Genomic DNA, 23308 nt, shown 5'->3' with positions numbered 1-23308 from the left:
GCTGGTGGCTAGGACCAGGAAACCAGTCGAGGCCACCAAACCTTCCGAACTGGAAACCTCATCCCGTGGTGAGGATTCCTCGAAGGAAGAAACGGGCAAGGCCCCTGTATCCCTGGAGGTTGAGATTGTCCCTTCGTCTTCAATAACTATACCATAGGGGGTAAATGCTGAGACCCCCAATGTTAATGAGAACGCCCTGAGTGAAGAGCTCGGGGCCGCGACAACAGGTCACTCCCTTTTATTGCCAACTTATTCTGAGGGGGCAATCGAAGAAGCCAACGCTTGGCATATGCCCAATACGAACAAGGTCAACGAGGATGAACCCTTTCAGGGTTGCTATGCTAGGATTAAGGATGCTAATGACCTTAATGATGTGTTCTCCATTTTCGAAGAGGCCTAACGTCTCCTTTCCCGGGTAAGGACTTGCCCTTTTTATTGTAATTTTTTCCCTTTCTTTTCTCTTGACTGACATGTCTCAATTTCACTTACAGGTCATCGTAAAGTTTAGAGCTAAGTTGAGCCAATGCGAGGCCGAGCTCAAGAAAGTTTTGGGCGAAGAGAAGGCCCTGAGGCTCCTCTGTAGCCAGAAAGAAGATGAGCTTAAGGATCTCCGAACCGCATTGGACAAAGATCAAAAGAGCGAGTCCGAGCTAGATGAATAGGTAACTGCGATTTTAACAGAGTGCGGCCTTCTTGGCCCTACTTCAGAGGCTAACACTTTGATATCTCAGCTGCAACAAAAACTAGATATGATTGGGCAGCTCCGGGGTGAGGTAGATCAAGTTTGAGCCGATTGTCATCAGTGGAAGAAGAACATGGATCAACTTGCTGCCAACAAGGAAGCTGTTATGGACCAACTGGCCTTGGCTGAAGCTCAGCTCCGAGGTAATAAAGCAAAGGGTTTGGCTCAATCCAGGAAAATCAAGGAGTTGGAGGCCGAGCTAGTTAAAGCCCGGGCCTAAGCTGCGCAGGCTAAGGCTGAAACTGTACAGGCTAAGGCCGAAGCTGAGAAGACGAAGGTTGTGGCTGATAAATCCATAGTCATATACTTGAGGGAAATCGCGGTCGTTCAAGCTGAGCAGAGCGATGCTCTGGCCAGGGAAGACGGAGCAATGAATTGGCTAAGTGCTAAGCTCGGAGGGAGACTCTTGAAGAAATCCAAGGTCGAGGGTTCGACCTTGCCGGGGAGATAGCTGAGGAAAAGGCACGGGAAACTAATGCTAGGTTTATCGTTGTCTCCGATGACAAGGATGTGGCGAGAGGCTCCGGGGATGAGGAAACCGAAGAAGATGTCCCGAAAGATAGGAGACTCCCGAAGATAGAGTCGCTAAAGATGTAGTTTCTGAATTTTTGAGCAAGGGCCCCTTGTGGTCGTTGTAAATGTTTTTTAAATTTCCCTTGTGAATATAAAGTATCTTTTCGCTCTATCCCTCGATTTGTGTGGAATTTTATTTTGTCCCTGTTTGTGGAAAATTTCGATGATTGAAATACTTTAGCTCGAGTATCGGTTCAGATTTGTAATAAACCCTTAGGTTTTTATTGCTCAAGGTAATACCTCTTAAGGTTTTAGATGGTCCTCTAGCTAAGCTTAAAATCAATTTGATGCGAGCTCGGAACAATGGGGCCTTTGAGTTCGAGTTGAGTGAGAACGAAGTCTCTGACTCTCATAAGCTTTTGGCCCTTAAGCTCTTTTTAAGATGGCCCTTAGGCTCTTATATATCGGCCCTTAGGCTCTTTTAAAATTGGCCAATAGGTTCTTTAAATTGGGCCGTTTCGATATCTAAAATAGCTATATAATTTTTCCCTTATTTCAGCTAAATAACTTAGTGAAATTTTAGTTATGCCTTAGCTTGTGTTTTTGTACCCATTGGGTTTTTCGAAGGTTCAACGTATCAGAACCTTATTAGTCATTTTGTTTGTGTAGACATAATCGAATACCTCTTGAGGTTTTTCTAAAGGCTGGTATTTTCGAAGCCTTTGGATTATTCGAGGACTAAATTTATCAAATCCCATTGATTTTTCGGGGGGATGAATTTATCGAAGCCCTTTAAATTTTGCTTTTGCCGGGGGTAGCCTGATTTAACTGATTTTTCAATGTTTGAAGGCCTTTAATTTATAGCGGTAATCGGACGTCTCCGAATAGCATTATTTTGATCGTAGCCTTTATGTGTCCATAGTCTTTAGTATGGCCGTAGCCTTCGGATTTGTCACTTGGACTTGTTTCCCGATAATTTTCCGAACTTGATCGAAAAGTTAGACCCCGAATATATCGTTTTCGAGGGGGTGCCTCTTTGAGGTCTTGTTAGCTCGAGTATGCCTCTTTGAGGTCATATACATTCGAGTGTTTGATGACTCGATGTGTCGATTATTGATGATAGTCTTTGAGTTATTCGGGTGCATTCGGGGTTTCGGCCTTTAAGACGTTAAAAGTGAAAATAATAGACTTATTTAAGGCACAAATTGTTTTGATATAATAAGAATGCTTCTTCAAATAATTGATACATGCGTACATGTTTTGCCACTGGGGGCTCGACTATTCTATATGGACACGATTCATTTGAGCGTTTGGCCCGTTACAACATTCCCCTATCGAGGCCCTCCTTGGCGTGAATTGCTTTCTTCGAAAATGCGTCCTCCAAGGGTGATGCCCCCCAATGTTCGAGGTTGATTGAAAAGAAGCCTTGAATACTTGTTGAATATTCCTTAGGTAGCATATAAGTGTTGCCTCGTTAAAAACCTTGCCGGTAAAACCCATTTGCGAAAACCCCGATCTAAGGGAAAAAGAGTGCAACACATGCTTTAAAAGACAAGGTCTTCGAGCTGAAAGGTGCCTCGATGTTTCCAATCGAACATCTGCAAGGAGTTAGTTTTAAACACAAATGAAAAAGGGGGAGACGTTCACTTCAGCAGTTATATCGTTTGAGTAATGATACATTCCAATTGTTTGGTAGTTGCTCGCCTTCCAGTGTGCTAAGTTTGTAGGATCCTTTACCTACGACTCCGAGGATACAGTACGGTCCTTCCCAATTAGGGCCTAGTTTCTATTTGTTTGGGTCTCGAGTGTTGAGAGTGACTTTCCTTAGGACTAAGTCCCCGACTCCGAAATGTCAGAGGTTCGTCGTTCTGTTGTAATACCTTTCGATACTTTGTTTCTGAGTGACCAATCGAATTAATGAGGCCTCACATTTTTCATCAAGTAGTTCAAGAGAAGTGTTCATAGCTTCATGATTTGAGTCCTCAGTGGCATGCTGAAACCAGACGCTAGGTTCCCCGACATTGACTGGGATCAAAGCTTCGGACCCATATACCAACGAAAACGGGGTCTCCCCGTGCTTGACTTTGATGTCATTTGATATGCCCATAACACCTCGGGCAATACTTCTCTCCATTTCCCCTCTGCATCATCTAACATTTTCTTTAAGTTTCGAATTATGGTTTTGTTTGTGGACTCGGTCTGACCATTTGCACTTGGGTGGTAAGGTGACTTTTGATTTTATGGTCCTTAAGGAATTTTGTTACTTTGCTGCCGGTGAACTGTTTCCCATTATCACATGCTATTTCGGCGGGTATTCCGAACCGACATATGATGTGGTCCCATATGAAGTCGATGACATTTTTCTCTTACCTTCTCGAAGTCTTGCTCTTCAACCAATTTTGAGAAGTAGTCAATCATAAAAAAAAATCTAGCTATACCTGGCGCCGTTGGTAGGGGGTCGACGATATCCATACCTAATTTCATAAATGGCCACGGGGATAAGACCAAATGGAGTTGTTCACTGAGTTGATGGATCATCGATGCAAATCTTTGGTATTTATCACACCTTCGAACGAACTTCCTTGGTATCTTTTTCCATGCTATCCCAATAATACCCCCTCTGATCACCTTGCGAACCAAAGAGTCTGCACCAGAATGGTTCCCATAAGTGCCCTCGTGGATTTCTCTTAATACATAATCGGTGTCCCCGGGTCCCAAGCACACTGCTAGTGCTTCATCGAAGGTTCTTCAGTACAACATTCCATTTTCATCGTGTGAGAATCAAGCTGCTTTGGCTCGAAGTGTTCTTGACTCTTTTGGGTCCGCGGAGAGCTTCCCATTCTTTATGTAGTCGATGTACTTATTTCTCCAATCCCATGTTAAACATGTTGAATTAATCTCTACATGGCCTTTTGCGTCCACCAACTTTGATAGTTGGACAATAGTCCCCGGGACGATATCATCTTCTTCAACCAATGACCCCAAGTTTGCAAGTGCATCGGCCTCGCTATTCTGCTCTCGAGGTACATGGTCCAGTGTCCATTCCTTGAAGTGGTGCAATATCACTTGAATTTTGTCTAAGTAACTCTGCATTCGATCATCTCGAACCTCGAAGCTCCCTTTTACTTGATTTACTACGAAAAGGGAGTCACACTTTGCGTCGATGAGCTCTGCTCCAAGTCCCTTGTCTAGTTTGAGACCTGCAATCATGGCCTCAAACTCCCTTATTGTTTGTCAATTTAGAAGTCTTGATAGATTGCCTAATGACACTGCCCGTAGGTGATTTTAAAACGATGCCGAGTCTGGATCCTTTCACATTCGAGGCACCATCTTTGAAGAGGGTCCATACCCCTGATGACGTACTCGTTTTTATCAAGAGTTCCTTTTCTACTTCGGGTACGAGGGCAGGTGTGAAATCGGCCACAAAGTCTGCCAAAATTTGAGACTTGATAGTCATTCGCGGCTGATATTCGATATCATATCCTCCAAGTTCGATGGCCCATTTGTCCAATCTGACTGATAATTCGGGTTTATGCAAGACATTTTGAAGTGGGTACGTAGTCACTACACATACAGGATAGCATTGAAAATATGGTTTTAATTTCCTAGATGCACTTATTAATGCAAGAGCTAACTTTTCCAAATATGGGTACCTGGTTTCAGCATCTCCTCGGGTCTGACTCACATAACAGATAGGAAATTGCATACCTTGCTCTTCTCGAACCAACACGCCACTTACCGCCACCTCGGACACGACTAGATACAAGTAGAGTGTTTTATCCTCCTGCGGAGTATGGAGCAGAGGTGGGCTCGAGAGATACCTTTTTAATTCTTCCAAGGCTTGTTGGCACTCCGGAGTCCATGTGAAGTTGTTCTTCTTCTTGAGTATGAAAAAGAAATGATGGCTTCGATTTGATGACCTCGAGATAAATCGGCCTAGGGCAGTTATCCTTCCGGTCAACCATTGTACAACTTTCACATTGTTCACTACGGTGATTTCCTCGATGGCTTTGATTTTATCGGGGTTGATCTCGATACCCCTGTTTGACACCTTGAAGCCTACGAACTTGCTCGAGCCGACTCAATAATCGCATTTCTCGAGGTTGAGATTCATGTTGTACTTTCTTAGGATATCGAATGTCACCTGCAAATAGGTCAAATGGTCCTCTGTGCGTAGGGACTTAACTAGCATGACATCTATAAACTTCCATGGATTTGCCTATTTGATGTTTGAACGTCTTATTAGCTAGGTGTTGATATATGGCTCCTGCATTTTTTTAGTCCGAATGACATTACATTATAACAATACGTACAATACTTCATGATGAACAGAGTCTTTTCCTGGTCCTTCGTGTTCATTTGAATTTGGTTGTACCTGGAGTAGGTGATAACTAGGGATTATGATGCATATTACACTCTTTCGTACTTAAGTTTTGATTAGAAATGCATACAAAATAGTCCTAAAGGCTCACATGGTGTACTTGATTGCAGGGTTTGGTCAATAAGGTGACAATGCGTCAATACCAACTCAAAAAGGAGTGAAACATGCACAAGTACCAAGAACAAGGCCAAGCTCAGTATAAATGGACAAGTGCGGCCGCACAGCATTTTGTGCGGTCCGCAAAGAAGAGGTTCAGAGAGTGTTCAATTAAAGAATCCAAGCAATGCGGCCGCAAAGTATTTTGTGTGGACCGCATTGATTTCATTGTGGCCGCACTCGATTTGTGCAGTCCGCAAAGCCCAAGATCAGAGAGTTGCCAAGTTGGAGGAATATGTCCAATGCGATCTGCGGTCCATTTCGTGCGGACTGCAAGAGAAGCCACCGCGGCCGTGGTGTATTTTGTACGCCCTCGGTGGCCAAGTTCAGAGAGCAGTTTGTTTCAGCCAAACGCCTTAGTACGGCCGCACTCGATTTTGTTTGGTTTTTTCCTATTATTAGGTCATCAGTTGTATTTTGACGAAGAGCTGCGCTCGTGAACAGTACTCCTTTCTCTATTTTGAGTAATTTTAGCTTTGTTTCATCATTGAATATTCAAATTTTATATAGTGATTAAATATTATGGGTTTATCTTCATCTATTTCTTTATTTTCTTCTATAATCATGAGTAGCTAGACCCATTAGCTAGGGTTGTGGCTCAATCCTAGTGTGGGTAATTGATGGGTATTGTGTTTTAAGGCTTGAATGCATATGGGTGTTTCATATTTGGACTAATTTATGATTTAAATTTTGAATTAATGGTTGCAAACACGAGTTTATGCCTAATTGATTTTGGCTCTTCTTGAGAAAGAGATCATAAGTCTATGAAATTGGTCCAACAAGGAATTGAGGCGTATTCAAGAGATTGATAGCCCCAATTAAAGGGTTAAACCTAGAGATAGTAATACCCGACTTGAACCTCTATTGTTTGCACAAATTATCATACCCAATTGGTCTTGAGAAAGTCAATTAGGGCAAAATCACTCAAACTACCAAGAGGTATAGAGTGAGTAGAATCGTGCGAGGGTTATATCATACTCCCCAAATATGATAATCTAGCCTTAGACTCGAGAATCCGTCAATCACCCACCTAGAAGAAAGTCACTTCCCTAGTGCCTTTTACCAATTTAGACAACCTTTAATAGTTTACTCTTAGCTTCACTTAGCCAAATTTAGCATCTTAGTAGTATAAAATTAGAAGTAATATCAAAACCAATTATAAATAGAAGTGTAATTAGGAACAATTACGCAACTCCAATTTAGATAGAAACTCAACTCCAATCTCTAGCTCCCCGTGAAAATCAATCCCGACCTTCTCGGGTAAAAGTTGCTTCAACCACTCTTGCTACTTTATAGTAGTACAGGGTTGGCCTCGATCAGTAGGCATCGAGAAAAGTAAGGATCTCGTGGCCAGCCGTAGCATCGATCAAACGATCGATATTGGGCAATGTGAAAGAATCTTTAGGGCATTCCTTTTTCAAATCTTTGTAGTCTACATACATTCTAAGTTTATTCCCCTTTTTGTGGAATATCACTACGTTAGCTAGCCCTCGGGATATTTTACTTCCCTAATGGATCCTATTTTGAGAAGTTTAGTTACTTCTTCTTTGATGAATGTATGCGACTGAGGTCTCCTCTTTTGCTTCACCGGTTGTTGATACCCAATTTCTCTCTATATATTTTTAATATCCATAAATACCTTCAAAATAGCATATATATGCATATATAAGCATGCACAAGATTTTTATAATTTTTTCCAGAATTTTAAGGGTTTAAATTGATTTATCTTCTCCCCTTTTATTCATAAAATCCCCAATAATTATTTTCAAAATTACTATTACGAGGAGTTATTCATTTAATTTCTATATTTATGCCAAAATATGACTAATATAATTTTGGAAAAATGCATAAGTACCCCCCTCACCTATACCCGGATTTCCAACTACACACTTTTTCTTTGCGGGAATCCTATTACCCCCCTAAACTTATTTTAAATGGAATTATTTGCACCCTAAAACTAGACAACTGAATTCTTGGCAAGTGGTGAGCTACACGCGCCCCCCATGTATTTTTAGTATTTTTTTTATTCTTTCTTCTTTTTCTTATCCTTTTTTCTTATTTCTTATTATTCTCATTTTTTGGTTATTTCATTCTCTTTCTTTTTGTTTTGGTCACCGGCGGCATAAAATGGTGGTCGTCGGAATTTCACAAATACCCTTTTTTCCGGCGATAGATTTTTATCCCGATCTAAGTGTGTTTTATTTTATATATATATATATATATAAATTTTTATATAAAATTTTCTTGATAGTGTAATTTATGGGTGGGAGTAAGAGAAAAAGAAATAAAAACGAATATAAGCTGAGAAAACTTTTTCCAATTAAAATTTAAATATATCATTTTTTTTTGGCGTGGGAAAGTTTTCTGATGATGAATTTTCCCCCCCCAAATCTGAGTATATTTTGCTCTGCTTATGAATAAAATATTTTGAGAGTTTAATTTGTGTGTGAAAAGAAAAAAAATAAAAGAAAATGGTTAGACAAAGTCGTCAGTGAATGAATATTCGTCGGAATTAGAGAAAAAACGAAAAAAAAAGTAAAAGAAAAAAGACAAAGGAAAAGGAAAAGGAAAAAAAGTAAGAAAAAATGGTAAAAAAAATAAAAATTAATCTAAAAATCGATTTTCTTGCTACACACACTCTGCCAAGTCAGCGTTAAAGGTAAAAATAATTCCATTTAAAGTAAAAATAAGTTTAGGGGGGTAATAGGATTTTCGCAAAGAAAAAGTATGTAGTTGGGAATCCGGGTATAGGTCAGGGGGTACTTTTATGCATTATCCCTATAATTTTTATGCATTTTTATAATTACATTTAGTATTGTTTTAAGCAAAATTGCATATAATTGCAATGTTAGCCCATTTTAAGGTATAATTATATTTTTATGCATAAAGTTGGTCCATATATTTTTAAAATGATAATTATGTATTTTAAATCATTTTGGCACCTTAAATTATTTTCCATAAATTACCTATTATTTATTATAAATTAAAATAGGAAAAATTGGCTATTTAAATCATAGCCAGATTTGGCTTTCAATTTTAGCCTAATTCAGACCCCTCCCCAGCCCAACATCCTATTAAATAACCCGACCCAGGCCCCAAACACTTCCTACCCGACCCAAACCTATCAGATCTTGGCCGTTGATCTAAAAGATCAACGACCCTCCTTTGTTCTTTCCTTTTTAATTCATACACCCCAAACCCTAAACCATTTTCTAAATCCGCCGCCTTCAAATCCTTTAATCTTCTCTCTTCTCTCAACCTAACCCTAGACTCCGTCAATCTCCTCCCTTCTTCGGTTATCTCCGGCGACTACCTTTCAACCCCAAGCCTCCAATGGTCACTCCACCGCCTTGCTCATCATCTCTAAGGCCTTCAAGGGTCTTGAGCCATGTTGATTTGGATCTAGGGTTTCTGTACTCATGGCTTCTCCGGTGTGATTTTGGGCAAAATCACACCTTATATGTTACGATCGGTGAAGTTTACAATAGGTTCTTTCGTTTCTATCTAGGTTCCCTTTGAAACCATAACTCTCGTTTGAATCTCTTAGATCTGTGTTATTTTTAATGCTTTAAGTCTGTTTCTTCCTATGATTTGCACTATTTCGAACTTCTTCTGAAAGATCCTCAACTTTAAACCGTTTTTACTTTCTTTAAAAAATTAGGGTTTTCTCGGAGTTCTCTCTACACTTGTTTTAACTAGTTTTCTTTATGATTAAACCTCTTTCCTTGATTATTTTGACCGATGTTATATTCTTACTGCTTTTAATTCGCCTATGTCAAAAGCCCTAATTTCTAAGATTTTCTTTGCTTTGGTTCTGTGTGTTAGCCTGTTTACTTGATTCTTGTTAATCTTCCATGGTTACCATGCTTCGAATGTGTTTTATTAAATCCTTAGCCTACTTATGTCACTTCTGTATGATTATGCTCATTTTGTTTATTCATCTCTTGCTTCTTTCTGTCACTATGGCTACCTTGCATGTTTGCTACGTCTGTTTGATCTTCTCTATTTATATGTTAAAAATACAGAATCATGATTCTCTCTTGATTGATTCTGATTTCTTTAATTGATGGTGATAGAAAGATTTTCTTTTAAAAGCCCTAAAAGCTTTACCCCGTCTGTTTAAGCTGACTGATTTCGTTACCATATTTGCTATGATACTTTATTTCTACTGAGTCGTGTCCTTAATTAAGGTTTTATTAATTTAGTCTTAATTGACTACTCTATGCTTACTGAACCTTGACTCCTTCCTTATTTAGTCATGCACTGATTTTTTTCTTGCCTTATATGATATTGAATCTTCCCGCTTGATTTGATTCCCTTTAACTTAAGGGAATACTTCCTTGATTCTCTAATTGATTGATTCTGAGTTCTTCAATTATTATGATACTATGATTCTTACCTTATTTCACTACCTACTTTCAACTATAAATATTCTAAGTCTTTCATTAACACAGACGCAAACACTTGGTTTTCAAAAACTAACTCTCTTACTAAAAATCTCTGCTCTCCCCTCTCTTTTGTGTTATTTGTTGCTATTAGCTGGCTGCAAGACAAGGCTAATCATCTGTGCTCTCTTGTTCTTTCATTCTGCTTACTTCTCTCTTTACTGGTATGTCCTAGTTTTGATTTAAAATCACAACAACAACATCCTTCTCTTATTGTTTCAGTTTCTCTTATTTCTAGTTTACTTCTACTTGTGGTTCTGTTGTGAAACTTGTAGTTAAGTTACATTATCAGCATGTTATTATGTCTCCCCTTCCCTTTAGATTAATGTATTCCCTTATGTGTGTTTCAAAGCATGCCTTGTCAATTACCTTTTACTTCTTATGTGCTTACCATCCTATGATTCCCCAAATCCTATTACCCATTTTCTATGTGTTCTTCCTGACTGGTTTGTGATTATGCCAGTATCAACTATTTCTAAGCATGTCCAAACCAGTCCTAAGACCCTTGCTGGGTTATGTGTTTGCAGTCAAATGTCTGTGTATCCCCAAACCCCTTGACCTCTATGTGACTACTGAATTTATTTGGATTCTGTAGACTAGCTGTGTGTGATCCTATCTTAAGGTGTTTGAGCTTTGTTCACTACTCCAACTTCTTTTCAAACAATCTTTGTTGCTTTACTAATTGCTTTCAAAATAGACTTTCAAATCCAATCTTTAATAAACCTCTTTCAACTTGTGTCTTGCACTTTCACTTCACTTTTAGTCAATAAGTTCTGCCCCCTCTAGTATGTATACTGCCTTGAGATCCTCTTGAGAGCCCTTTGAACTCTGGCATGCTGAAGCTGGCCTTTCCATACTGCACTGGTTCAACTCTTGGTTGTTAAGTCTAGGTGTATGCATTGTCCGGGGTCCTTGAGACCCTTAGTAAACTTTGATGCACCTAGACTCTGATTTGTCTATGGGAATAAGGCTTGTGAGACCATTGGAGACTTTGGAAAATTTGGGCCTAATTGCAGGCTCCCTATAGAATAGCTTCTTGATTTCTATTTCTACTTATGTACTTTATTCATTGGCCTGTAATAATTTGTAAACAAATATTTGGGGTATTTAGTAAAAGGATTTGTAGATGTATGCTTTAAAGGGTAATACGGGTAGAAATCCTGCACTTAGGACCTTATTTTTGAAGTTTGCTTGCTTTAGTCAATAGAAAACATGCTCATAGGGTTTTCCTCTTTTAAATCTGACTACTTTGAATAATAGAAATCATGCCTATAGTATCTCACTTCCAATTTTGTTTGCATCAGGTAGAAATCATGTTCATAAGGTTCTGCATTTTGTCATGTTAGAGATCATGCTTATAGGTCCCAACAATCGTGTTTAAATCAGTTCAAATATAGATGCCATGCCTATAGGACTCAACTCCGATTCAGTTCTAATAAGTCTTTCTGTATGTTGCTGCAAATTGTCTTAAATTAGTAATATGCCTAGATATCATGCCTACAGGGATCCCTACTCGCAATTCTGTCTGGTAATTTAATTAGCCTAATGAATCAACTTCATTATGCCTAGTTCTATTAAAAAATTGGTCTTATTAAGTGTTAAATATTTCCTAAAACAAGTTCTTTCAAAATTGCTTCAATCTCATTAGGTATCATGCCTATAGGTATTAAAGAGGTCTATTTCGAAAACCTGTTTGTTCCTGCGTTAACATAGACATAGTCTACTGCATATAGGCAAGCCTTAGGGCATTTTCAAAAACTGCATTTCCCTGAAGTTGTCTCTATCGTTTCTGATTCTAATAAGCTTTTAAAAAAGGAATCCCTAGGCAACTACTAGGTTATAACTTCTGGGTATAAAAAGTTTAGTCTATTTCTGCATAGTCACTTAGATATCCTGCTTTAGGACATTGATTAATAAAGACCTTATTTGTGTTTAAGTCGTGCTACTCGTATGTTTGTTTGAGAAGGAAACTGTGAGCCTCTTAATTGCTCCCATTATGTGGAAGTCCTAAATATTTTGATTGTCGCCTTAGAATTTTTGCCTTTCTAAACCCTAGAGGTATGTCTAGAACTACCTATAGGTATAGGTCCTAACTCCCTCCGGTACCATTAAGAAGGGACGAGTAGCAGCACGCAATAGGTTTCAATGACCAAACACTCGTTTTGCATGACCAATAAGAGGATGGGAAGGGTAGACGTGGGATATGATGACTACGCGTTAATTTCACATGTAGCCCCTCATCGAGGAGTGTTTACCGAAAATTGCGTGGGGTAATCCTATAGGACAAACAACTTAGGACCCCTCTATACCAAACCCTCTTTTTATTTAAAACTTTCGTCTTTTACAACTTGTTCAAACTTTTATCTTACTACGTGAACTATCCAACGTGCTTTACATGCAACTTATTTGATTCAACTGTTTATTTATATGGACTAATTTGTGAATATAAGTTTGGCCGGGACCCACAGTTGTGGACCAAGAGGGATGCCTAACACCTTCCCCTCGAGGTTACTTCGAGCCCTTACCCTAATCTCTGGTAATACAAACCAGTCCAAGCGTTAATCACTTTAAGTGCCCTAACGCACCATAATCCGTTAGGTGGCGACTCTTCAAATAACCTAATTCCCAAAAAGAAATAAGTCATTACACCTTGTGAATGTCAAAAATCGGACTTTCTCTGATAAGGAAAAAAGGGGCGCGACACCGGTTTAAATCTGGGATCGACACTTAGTCGAATGGTAGTTATCTCCAGTGGGATCCCTGTCATATCTAAGTGGGACCAGGCGAAGAAATCAATATTATTGATAAGAAATTGAATGAGTTTTTTCCTGAGTTCGGGGGTTAACCCCGTCCCCAAGTATACCTTTCGTTCTGGAAGATGTTCGATCAATATGGCCTGCTTCGAATTCTTCGACCGTGGACTTCATCGCATTCGTTTCATTGGGGGAAACGAAGGCTCGGGGGATGAAGAAATCTTCTTCTTCGTCCTCAGCCACCTGTTCATCGAACACCTGTCCCTCGGGCTTAACCGAGGGTATGGGCTGTAATTGCTATTTGGCCACCTGTTCGTCCTTCAACTTTTTCGATATGGATGGTGCCGATACCGGTGCCAAGTCATGCACTACAAACATCTCTTTAGCTGCATGCTGCTTTCCATATACTATTTTCACGCCATCCTTTGTTGGGAACTTCATCATCTGATGAAGAGTCGATAGCACCGCCCTTATGCTATGGATCCATGTCCTTCCAAACAAAGCATTATACCTCATGTCACCTTTGATGACATGAAATTTGGTGTCTTGTATGGTTTTGGCCACGTTGACTGGGAGGAGGATTTCTCCCTTCGTTGTTTCACTTGCCATGTTGAAGCCATTCAAGACTTGAGATGCGGGTATGACTTGATCGAGCAACCCGAGCTGTACCACGACCCTTGACCTGATTATATTTGCCGAACTACCTGGATCCACGAGAACATGTTTAACTTGAACTTTATTTAAAAGGATAGAAATTACCAGTGCATCGTTGTGAGGCTGAGATAAGGCCTCGAGGTCTTTCTCGCTAAATGTGAGGGTGTCCTCGGGCATATAATCTCGAGTCCGTTTCTCCCTTGTTATGGATACTTTGGTACGTTTTAATATAGGTCCCTGTGAGATGTCGACTCCGCCGATGATCATGTGAATGACATTTTGAGGTTCTTCAGGTTCATTCTTCCTGCCTGCATCTCTTTCCCTAAAGTGATTCTTAACCCAATCACTTAGGAATTCTCGAAGGTGGCCCTCATTGAATAACCTAGTCGCTTTTTCCTTTAACTGCTTACAATCCTCTGTTCTATGACCATGTGTGCCATGATACTAGCACATCAAGTTCGGGTTCCTTTGAGAGGGATCGGTCTGTATTGTCCTGGGCCACTTAGTATCTTTGATTTTCCCGATAACTGAGATGATCCTTGATGCATCTATGATGAAGTTGTACTCTGACAATCGAGGGATCTCAGCGGGGTCGGCGTGCTTATCGAACCCGTTCTTGCTTATGAGTCCTTGAGAACCTTGAACTCAGTCGCTTCTCCGATCGCTCCGAGAAGTGTTGTGGCTCGGGTCGTTGTTCTTTTGATTGGCATATGGTTGATACCGTTCTTTGATAAATCTTGATCCCCGGTTTGTGTCCCTTAGGGGCTTGGCTACGAATCTGTTATGATGAACTAAGCCCGAGGGGGCTCCCAACTGGTCATCCTCGACCCTAATTTTTGACTGATAACAATTGTGTACATCCGACCATGTCACAACTGGATATTCGATCAAGTTCTACTTTAGCTGTCGAGATGCAATCGAGCTTCTTTCATTCAAACCTTGCATAAAGGCCTGAACTGTCCATCCATCGGAGACCAGTGGTAATTCCATTCATTCTATATGAAACCGGGACACAAACTCCTTTAGCATCTCGTCGTCCCTTTGTTTTATCTTGAAGACGTCCGATTTTCTTGTTGCCACCTTTATGGCCCCAACGTGTGCTTTCACGAAGGCGTCCGCCAACATAGCAAATGAATCAATAGAGTTTGTAATTATGTTGTGATACCAAATCATAGCTCCTTTTGATAGTATTTCCTCATACTTTTTCAATAATACTGACTCGATTTCATCGTCGTATTCAAGTCATTTCCTTTAATTCCATAAGTGTATGAAATAATATGTTCGTTAGGGTCAGTTGTTCTGTTATATTTCGGTATATCGGGCATGCGAAACTTCTTGGGAATGGGCATTGGAGCCACACTTGGGGAGAAAGGTTTTTGTTTGAACTTTTTGGCGTCTAGACCTTTCAAAACTAGAGGTGCTCCCGGTATCTAGTCTACTCGGGAGTTATAAGTTTCCACCTTCTTATCATTGTCTTCTATCTTCTTTTCTCCTCACTCAATCCTTTCAGTTAGTTCCTGGAGCATTTTCATGATTGTTGGGTTAGTCCCCGAGCCTCTTTCATCGGGCCTTTCAAGCTCTGGTTCAGTATGCCGGGCATTCACTGGTTCGACGGTTTTTGGAGTTCTGTTCTGACTCTCAAGTTGATAGACGACGACTTGCTGAGCTTACAACATCTCGAATATTACTTGGAGGTTGAGTCCTCCTTCTTCCATTCCTCGTGTTCCTTGGCCTCCGGCTCGGGCTTCCCTACATACATCTCCATCGGGATCTGCGCCTGAGTCCGTATTTAGAGCATTATGTGAACTGATATCAACTGGCTCCATATTTGGCACTCCCTCAGGGTTGATTGGTGGTACACCGACCCCTATAATGTTGTTTTCTTCGAGACCTTTGTTGTCATGGTCAGGTGCATTTCTTGTTCTAGACATGTTTTAGCCTGAAAAAGAATCTTTGACAAGAAAAAGTGTGAAGAATAACGTGTCTTATCAGAAAACTAGCACTAAAATAATCACAATTATCTTTAGCCCAATGGTGATCGCCAAACTGTTTACCTCAAAAATAAGAGTAACTATTAAATATGAGTTATGGTTTTAAAGATATGTGATTTATTTTAATACTAGTGAATATACAAGTAATATTATGTTTAAGTAAGAAGAATTGATGAACCAAACCAGTACTATTAGAGAAATAGGGACCTCGAGCTCGATTATCTCAGGGGGCCTCGAGGTGAGTTAAGAGCAATAAAGTATGAACTATAAAGTAAAAGTAACAAAGTTGAAGAACAATTGTGGAGCACAATAAACGAGAAAAGCAGAGTAGAATGTTCTATTGCAGTGAATGAGATGATCTTTACAAATGATTGAGGTACCCTTATATAGGAGGGAAAAACCCTAATATGGTATATTTCCAATTATGGTAAAGAATCCCGTGGCAAGGATTCCTCGAAGGAAGAAACGGGCAAGGCCCCTGTTTCCCTGGAGGCTGAGATTGTCCCTTCGTCTTCAACAACTATACTGGAGGGGGTAAATGCTGAGACCCCCAATGTTAATGAGAACGCCCTGAGTGAAGAGCTCGGGGCCGCGACAATAGTTCACTCCCTTTTATTGCCAACTTATTCTGAGGGGGCAATCGAAGAAGCCAACGCTTGGCATATGCCCGATCCGAACAAGGTCATCGAGGACGAACCCTTTCAGGGTTGCTACGCTAGGATTGAGGATGCTAATGACCTTAATGATGCGTTTTCCATTTTCAAAGAGGCCTAACGTCTCCTTTCCCGGGTAAGGACTTGCCCTTTTTATTGTAATTTTTTTCCTTTCTTTTCTCTTGACTGACATATCTCCATTTCACTTACAGGTCATTGTAAAGTTTAGAGCTGAGCTGAGCCAATGCGAGGCCGAGCTCAAGAAAGTTTCGGGCGAAGAGAATGCCCTGAGGCTCCTCTGTAGCCAGAAGGAAGAGGAGCTTAAGGATCTACGAACCGCATTGGACAAAGATCAAAAGAGTGAGTCCGATCTAGATGAATAGGTAACTGCGATTTTAACAGAGTGCGGCCTTCCTGGCCCTACTTTAGAGGCTAACACTTTGATATCTCAGCTGCAACAAAAACTAGATATGATTGGGCAGCTCCGGGGTGAGGTAGATCAAGTTCGAGCGGATTGTCATCAGTAGAAGAAGAACATGGTTCAACTTGCTGCCGACAAGGAAGCTGTTATGGACCAACTGGCCTTGGCTGAAGCTCGGCTCCAATGTAATAAAGTGAAGCGTCTGGCTCAGTCCAGGAAAATCAAAGAGTTGGAGGTCGTGCTTGTTAAAGCCCGGGCCTAAGCCGCGCAGGCTTAGGCTGAAACTGTACAAGCTAAGGCCGAATCTGAGAAGACGAAGGTTGTGGCTGAAAAATCCATAGTCATATACTTGAGGGAAATCGCGGATGTTCAAGCTGAGTTGAGCGATGCCTCCGACCAGGGAAGACGGAGCAATGAATTGGCTAAGTGCTAAGCTCGGAGGGAGACTCTTGAAGAAATCCAAGGCAGAGGGTTCGACCTTGCCAGAGAGATAGCTGAGGTAAAGGCACGAGAAACTAATGCTAGGTTTCACGTTGTCTCCGATGACGAGGATGTGGCGAGTGGCTCTGGGGACGAGGAAACCGAAGAAGATGTCCCGAAAGATAGGAGACTCCCGAAGATAGAGCCGCTAAAGATGTAGTTTTTGAATTTTTTAGCAAGGGCCCCTTGTGGTCGTTGTAAATGTTTTGTAAATTTTCCTTGTGAATATAAAGTATATTTTCGCTCTAACCTTGATTTGTGTGGAATTTTATTTTGTCCCCGTTTGTGGAAAATTTCGATGATTCAAATACTTAGCTCGAGTATCGGTTCAGATTTGTAATAAACCCTTAGGTTTTTATTGCTCAAGGTAATACCTTTTAAGGTTTTAGATGGTCCTCGAGCTAAGCTTAAAATCAATTTGATGCGAGCTCGGAACAATGGGGCCTTTGAGTTCTAGTTGAGTGAGAACGAAGTCTCGGACTCTCATAAGCTTTTGGCCCTTAAGCTCTTTTTAAGATGGCCCTTAGGCTCTTATATATCGGCCCTTAGGATCTTTTAAAATTGGCCCATAGGCTCTTTAAATTGGGCCGTTTCGATCTCTAAAATGGCTATATAAATTTTTCCCTCATTTCAGCTAAAAAACTTAGTGAAATTTTAGTTATGCCTTAGCTTGTGTTTTTGTACCCGTTGGGTTTTTCGAAGGTTCAACGTATCAGAACCTTATTAGTCATTTTGTTTGTGTAGACATAATCGAATACCTTTTGAGGTTTTTCTGAAGGCTGGTATTTTCGAAGCCTTTGGATTATTCGAGGGCTAAATTTATCAAATCTCATTGATTTTTCGGGGGGCCGAATTTATCGAAGCCCTTTAAATTTTGCTTTTGCCGGGGGTAGACTGATTTAACTGATTTTTCAATGTTTGAAGGCCTTTAATTTATAGTGGAAATCGGACGTCTCCGAATAGCATTATTTTGGCCGTAGCCTTTATGTGTCCATAGTCTTTAGTATGGCCGTAGCCTTCGGATTTGTCACTTGGACATGTTTCCCGATAATTTTCCGAGCTTGATCGAAAAGTTAGACCCCGAATATATCATTTTCGAGGGGGTTCCTCTTTGAGGACTTGTTAGCTCGAGTATGCTCTTTGAGGTCTTATAAGTTCGAGTGTTTGATGACTCGATGTGTCGATTGTTGATGATAGTCTTTGAGTTATTCGGGTGCATTCGGGGTTTCGGCCTTTGAGCCTTTAAAAGTGAAAATAATAGACTTCTTTAAGGCACAAATTGTTTTGATATAATAAGAATGCTTCTTCAAATAATTGATACATGCATACATGTTTTGCCACTGAGGGCTCAACTATTCTATATGGACACGATTCATTTGACTGTTTGGCCCGTTACAACATTCCCCTATCAAGGCCCTCCTTGGCGTGAATTTCTTTCTTTGAAAATGCGTCCTCCGAGGGTGATGCCCCCAATGTTCGAGGTTGATTGAAAAGAAGCCTTGAATACTTGTTGAATATTCCTTAGGTAGCATATTGGTGTTGCCTCGTTAAAAACCTTGCCGGTAAAACCCATTTGGGAAAAACCCGATCTAAGGGAAAAAGAGTGCGACACACACTTTAAAAGACAAGGTCTTCGAGCTGAAAGGTTCCTCGATGTTTCCAATCGAACATCTGCAAGGAGTTAGTTTTAAATACAAATGAAAAAGGGGGAGACGTTCACCTCAGCAGTAATATCGTTTGAGTAATGCTACATTCCAATTGTTTGGTAGTTGCTCGCCTTCCAGTGTGCTAAGTTTGTAGGATACTTTCCCTACGATTCCGAGGACACGGTACGGTCCTTCCCAATTAGGGCCTAGTTTCCATTTGTTTGGGTCTCGGCCTTAGGACTAAGTCCCCGACTCCGAAATGTCAGAGGTTCGTCGTTCTGTTGTAATACCTTTCGATACTTTGTTTCTGAGCGACCAATCGAATTAATGAGTCCACACATTTTTCATCGAGTAGTTCGAGAGAAGTGTTCATAGCTTCGTGATTTGAGTCCTCAGTGGCATTCCAAAACCTGACGCTCGGTTCCCCGACTTTGACTGGGATCAAAGCTTCGGACCTGTATACCAACGAAAATGGGGTCTCCCCGTGCTCGACTTTGATGTCGTTCGATATGCCCATAACACCTCGGGCAATACTTCTCTCCTTTTCCCCTCTGCATCATCTAACATTTTCTTTAAGTTTCGAATTATGGTTTTGTTTGTGGACTCGGTCTAACCATTTGCACTTGGGTGGTAAGGTGACTTTTGATTTTATGGTCCTCAAGGAATTTTGTTACTTTGTTGCCGGTGAACTGTTTCCCATTATCACATGCTATTTCGGCGGGTATTCCGAACCGACATATGATGTGGTACCATATGAAATCGATGACTTTTTTTTCTTTTACCTTCTCAAAGTCTTGCGCTTCAACCCATTTTGAGAAGTAGTCAATCATAAACAAAATAGATCTAGCTTTACCTGGCGTCGTTGGTAGGGGGCCGACGATGTCCATCCCTCATTTCATAAATGGCCACGGGGATAAGACCAAATGGAGTTGTTTACCGGGTTGATGGATCATCAATGCAAATCTTAGGTTTTATCACACCTTTGAACGAACTTCCTTGCTATCCTTTTCCATGCTATCCCAATAATACCCCCTCTGATCACCTTGCGAACCAAAGAGTCTGCACCAGAATGGTTCCCATAAGTGCCCTCGTGGATTTCTCTTAATACATAATTGGTGTCCCCGGGTCCCAAGCACACTGCCAGTGCTCCATCGAAGGTTCTTCTGCACAACATTCCATTTTCATCGAGTGAGAATCAAGTTGCTTTGGCTCGAAGTGTTCTTGACTCCTTTAGGTCCGCGGAGAGCTTCCCATAGTTTAAGAAGTCGATGTACTTATTTCTCCAATCCCACGTTAAACATGCTGAATTAATCTCTGCATGGCCCTTTTCAACCACCAACTTTGATAGTTGGACGAGAGTCCCTGGGACGATATCATCTTCTTCAACCAATGACCCCAAGTTTGCAAGTGCATCGGCCTCGCTATTCTGCTCTCGAGGTACATGGTCCAGTGTCCATTCCTTGAAGCGGTGCAATATCACTTGAAGTTTGTCTAAGTAACTCTGCATTCGATCGTCTCGAACCTCGAAGCTCCCGTTTACTTGATTTACTACGAAAAGGGAGTCACAATTTGCGTCGATGACCTCTGCTCCAAGTCCCTTGTCTAGTTTGAGACCTGCAATCATGGCCTCAAACTCCCTCATAGTTAGTCAATTTAGAAGTCTTGATAGATTGCCTAATGACACTGCCCATAGGTGGTTTTAAAATGATGCCGATCCCGGATCCTTTCACATTCGAGGCACCATCTTTAAAGAGGGTCCATACCCTTGATGACGTACTCGTTTTTATCAAGAGTTCCTTTTCTAATTCGGGTACGAGGGCAAGTGCGAAATTGGCCACGAAGTCTGCCAAAATTTGAGACTTGATAGTCGTTCGATGCTGATATTCGATATCATATCCTCCAAGTTTGATGGCCCATTTGGCCAATCTGACTGATAATTCGGGTTTATGCAAGACATTTCGAAGTGGGTACGTAGTCACTATACATACAGGATAGCATTGAAAATATGGTTTTAATTTCCTAGATGCGCTTATTAATGCAAGAGCTTACTTTTCCAAATATGGGTACCTGGTTTCAGCATCTCCTCGGGTCCGACTCACATAATAGATAGGAAATTGCATACCTTGTTCTTCCCGAACCAACACGCCACTTACCGCCACCTTGGACACGACTAGATACAAGTAGAGTGTTTTATCCTCCTGCGGAGTATGGAGCAGGGGTGGGCTCGAGAGATACCTTTTTAATTCTTCCAAGTCTTGTTGGCACTCCGGAGTCCATGTGAAGTTGTTCTTTTTCTTGAGTATGAAAAAGAAATGATGGCTTCGATTTGATGACCTCGAGATAAATTGGCCTAGGGAAGTTATCCTTCCGGTCAGCCGTTGTACAACTTTCACATTGTTCACTATGGTGATTTTCTCGATAGCTTTGATTTTATCGGGGTTGATCTCGATACCCCTGTTTGACACCATGAAGCCCAAGAACTTGCTCGAGCCGACTCAATAAGCGCATTTCTCGAGGTTGAGCTTCATGTTGTACTTTCTTAGGATATCGAATATCACCTGCAAATAGGTCAAATGGTCCTCTGTGCATAAGGACTTAACTAGCATGTCATCAATATAAACTTCCATGGATTTGCCTATTTGATGTTCGAACGTCTTATTAGCTAGGCGTTGATATGTGGATCCTACATTTTTTTAGTCCGAATGGCATTACATTATAACAATACATACCATACTTCGTGATGAACGAAGTCTTTTCCTGGTCCTCCGGGTTTATTTGAATTTGGTTGTACCCGGAGTAGGTGATAACTAGGGGTTATGATGCATATTACACTCTTTCGTACTTAAGTTTTGATTAGAAATGCATACAAAATAGTCCTAAAGGCTCACATGGTGTACTTGATTGCAGGGTTTGGTCAACAAGGTGACAATGCGTCAATACCAGCTCAAAAAGAAGTGAAACATGCACAAGTACCAAGATTAAGGCCAAGCTCAGTATAAAAGTACTAGTGCGGCCGCACAGCATTTTGTGCGATCCGCAAAGAGGAGGTTCAGAGAGTGTTCATTTCAGGGAGCCAAGCAATGCGGCCGCAAAGTATTTTGTGTGGACCGCATTGACTTCATTACGGCCACACTCGACTTTGTGCAGTCCGCAAAGCCCAAGATCAGAGAGTTGCCAAGTTGGATGAATATGTCCAATGCCATCTATGGTCTATTTCGTGCGGACCGCAACAGAAGCCACCGCAGCCGCGGTGCATTTTGTGCGGCCCACGGTGGCCAAATTTAGAGAGCAGTTTGTTTCAGCCAAGAGCCTTAGTGCGGCCACACTCGATTTTGTGCGGTTCTTTTCCTATTTTTAGGTCATCAATTGTATTTTGACGAAGAGCTGCGCTCGTGAACAGTACTCCTTTTCTATTTTGAGTAATTTTATCTTTGTTTCATCATTGAATATTCAAGTTTTATCTAGTGATTAAATATTATGGATTTATCTTCATCTATTTGTTTATTTTCTTCTATAATCATGAGTAGCTAGACCCATTAGCTAGGGTTGTGGCTCAGCCCTAGTGTGGGTAATTGATGGGTCTTGTGTTTTAAGGCTTGAATGCATATGGGTGTTTCATATTTGGACTAATTTATGATTTAAATTTTGAATTAATGGTTGCAAACACTAGTTTATGCCTAGTTGATTTTGGCTCTTCTTGATAAAGACAACCTAAGTCTATGAAATTGGTCCAACAAGGAATTGGGGCGTATTCAAGAGATTGATAGCCCCAATTAAAGGGTTAAACCTAGAGATAGTAATACCCGACTTGAACCTCTATTGCTTGCACAAATTATCATACCCAATTGGTCTTGAGAAAGTCAATTAGGGCAAAATCACACAAACTACCAAGAGGTATAGAGTGAGTAGAATCGTGCGAGGGTTATATCATACTCCCCAAATATGATAATCTAGCCTTAGACTCGAGAATCCGTCAATCACCCACCTAGGAGAAAGTCACTTCCCTAGTGCCTTTTACCAATTTAGACAACCTTTAATAGTTTACTCTTAGCTTCACTTAGCCGAATTTAGCATCTTAGTAGTATAAAATTAGAAGTAATATCAAAACCAATTATGAATAGAGTGTAATTAGGAACAATTACGCGACTCCAATTTAGATAGAAACTCAACTCCAATCTCTAGCTCCCTGTGGAAATCAATCCTGACCTTCTCGGGTAAAAGTTGCTTCAACCACTCTTGCTACTTTATAGTAGTACTGGGTTTGCCTCGATCAGTAGGCATCGAGAAAAGTAAAGATCTCGTGGCCGGCCGTAGCATTGATCAAACGATCGATGTTGGGCAATGGGAAAGAATCTTTAGGGCATTCCTTTTTTAAATCTTTGTAGTCTACACACCTACTAAGTTTATTCCCCTTTTTGTGGAATACCACTACGTTAGCTAGCCATTCGGGATATTTTACTTCCCTAATAGATC

General features: G+C 40.8%; 1 protein-coding gene across 1 annotated transcript; it reads right to left on the bottom strand.

Moving 5' to 3' along the window:
* Nucleotides 1–20030: 20030 nt before the first annotated feature.
* Nucleotides 20031–20477, bottom strand: LOC138888105 (uncharacterized). The gene has a single exon (XM_070169918.1). The coding sequence runs from the start codon at nucleotides 20475–20477 to the stop codon at nucleotides 20031–20033; it is 447 nt and encodes a 148-aa protein (XP_070026019.1).
* Between the last annotated feature and the right edge of the window lie 2831 nt (nucleotides 20478–23308).

The sequence above is a fragment of the Nicotiana sylvestris genome, chromosome 3, assembly GCF_000393655.2.
Source record: "Nicotiana sylvestris chromosome 3, ASM39365v2, whole genome shotgun sequence".
In the NCBI taxonomy this organism is placed as follows: Eukaryota; Viridiplantae; Streptophyta; class Magnoliopsida; order Solanales; family Solanaceae; genus Nicotiana; species Nicotiana sylvestris.
Note: the sequence above shows the minus strand (reverse complement) of the source record. Positions and strands in the feature narration are given on the sequence as shown.

Coding starts and splice junctions, on each gene's coding strand:
- LOC138888105 (XM_070169918.1), bottom strand. CDS start 20,477: ATGAGGGAGTTTGAGGCCATGATTGCAGGTCTCAAACTAGACAAGGGA.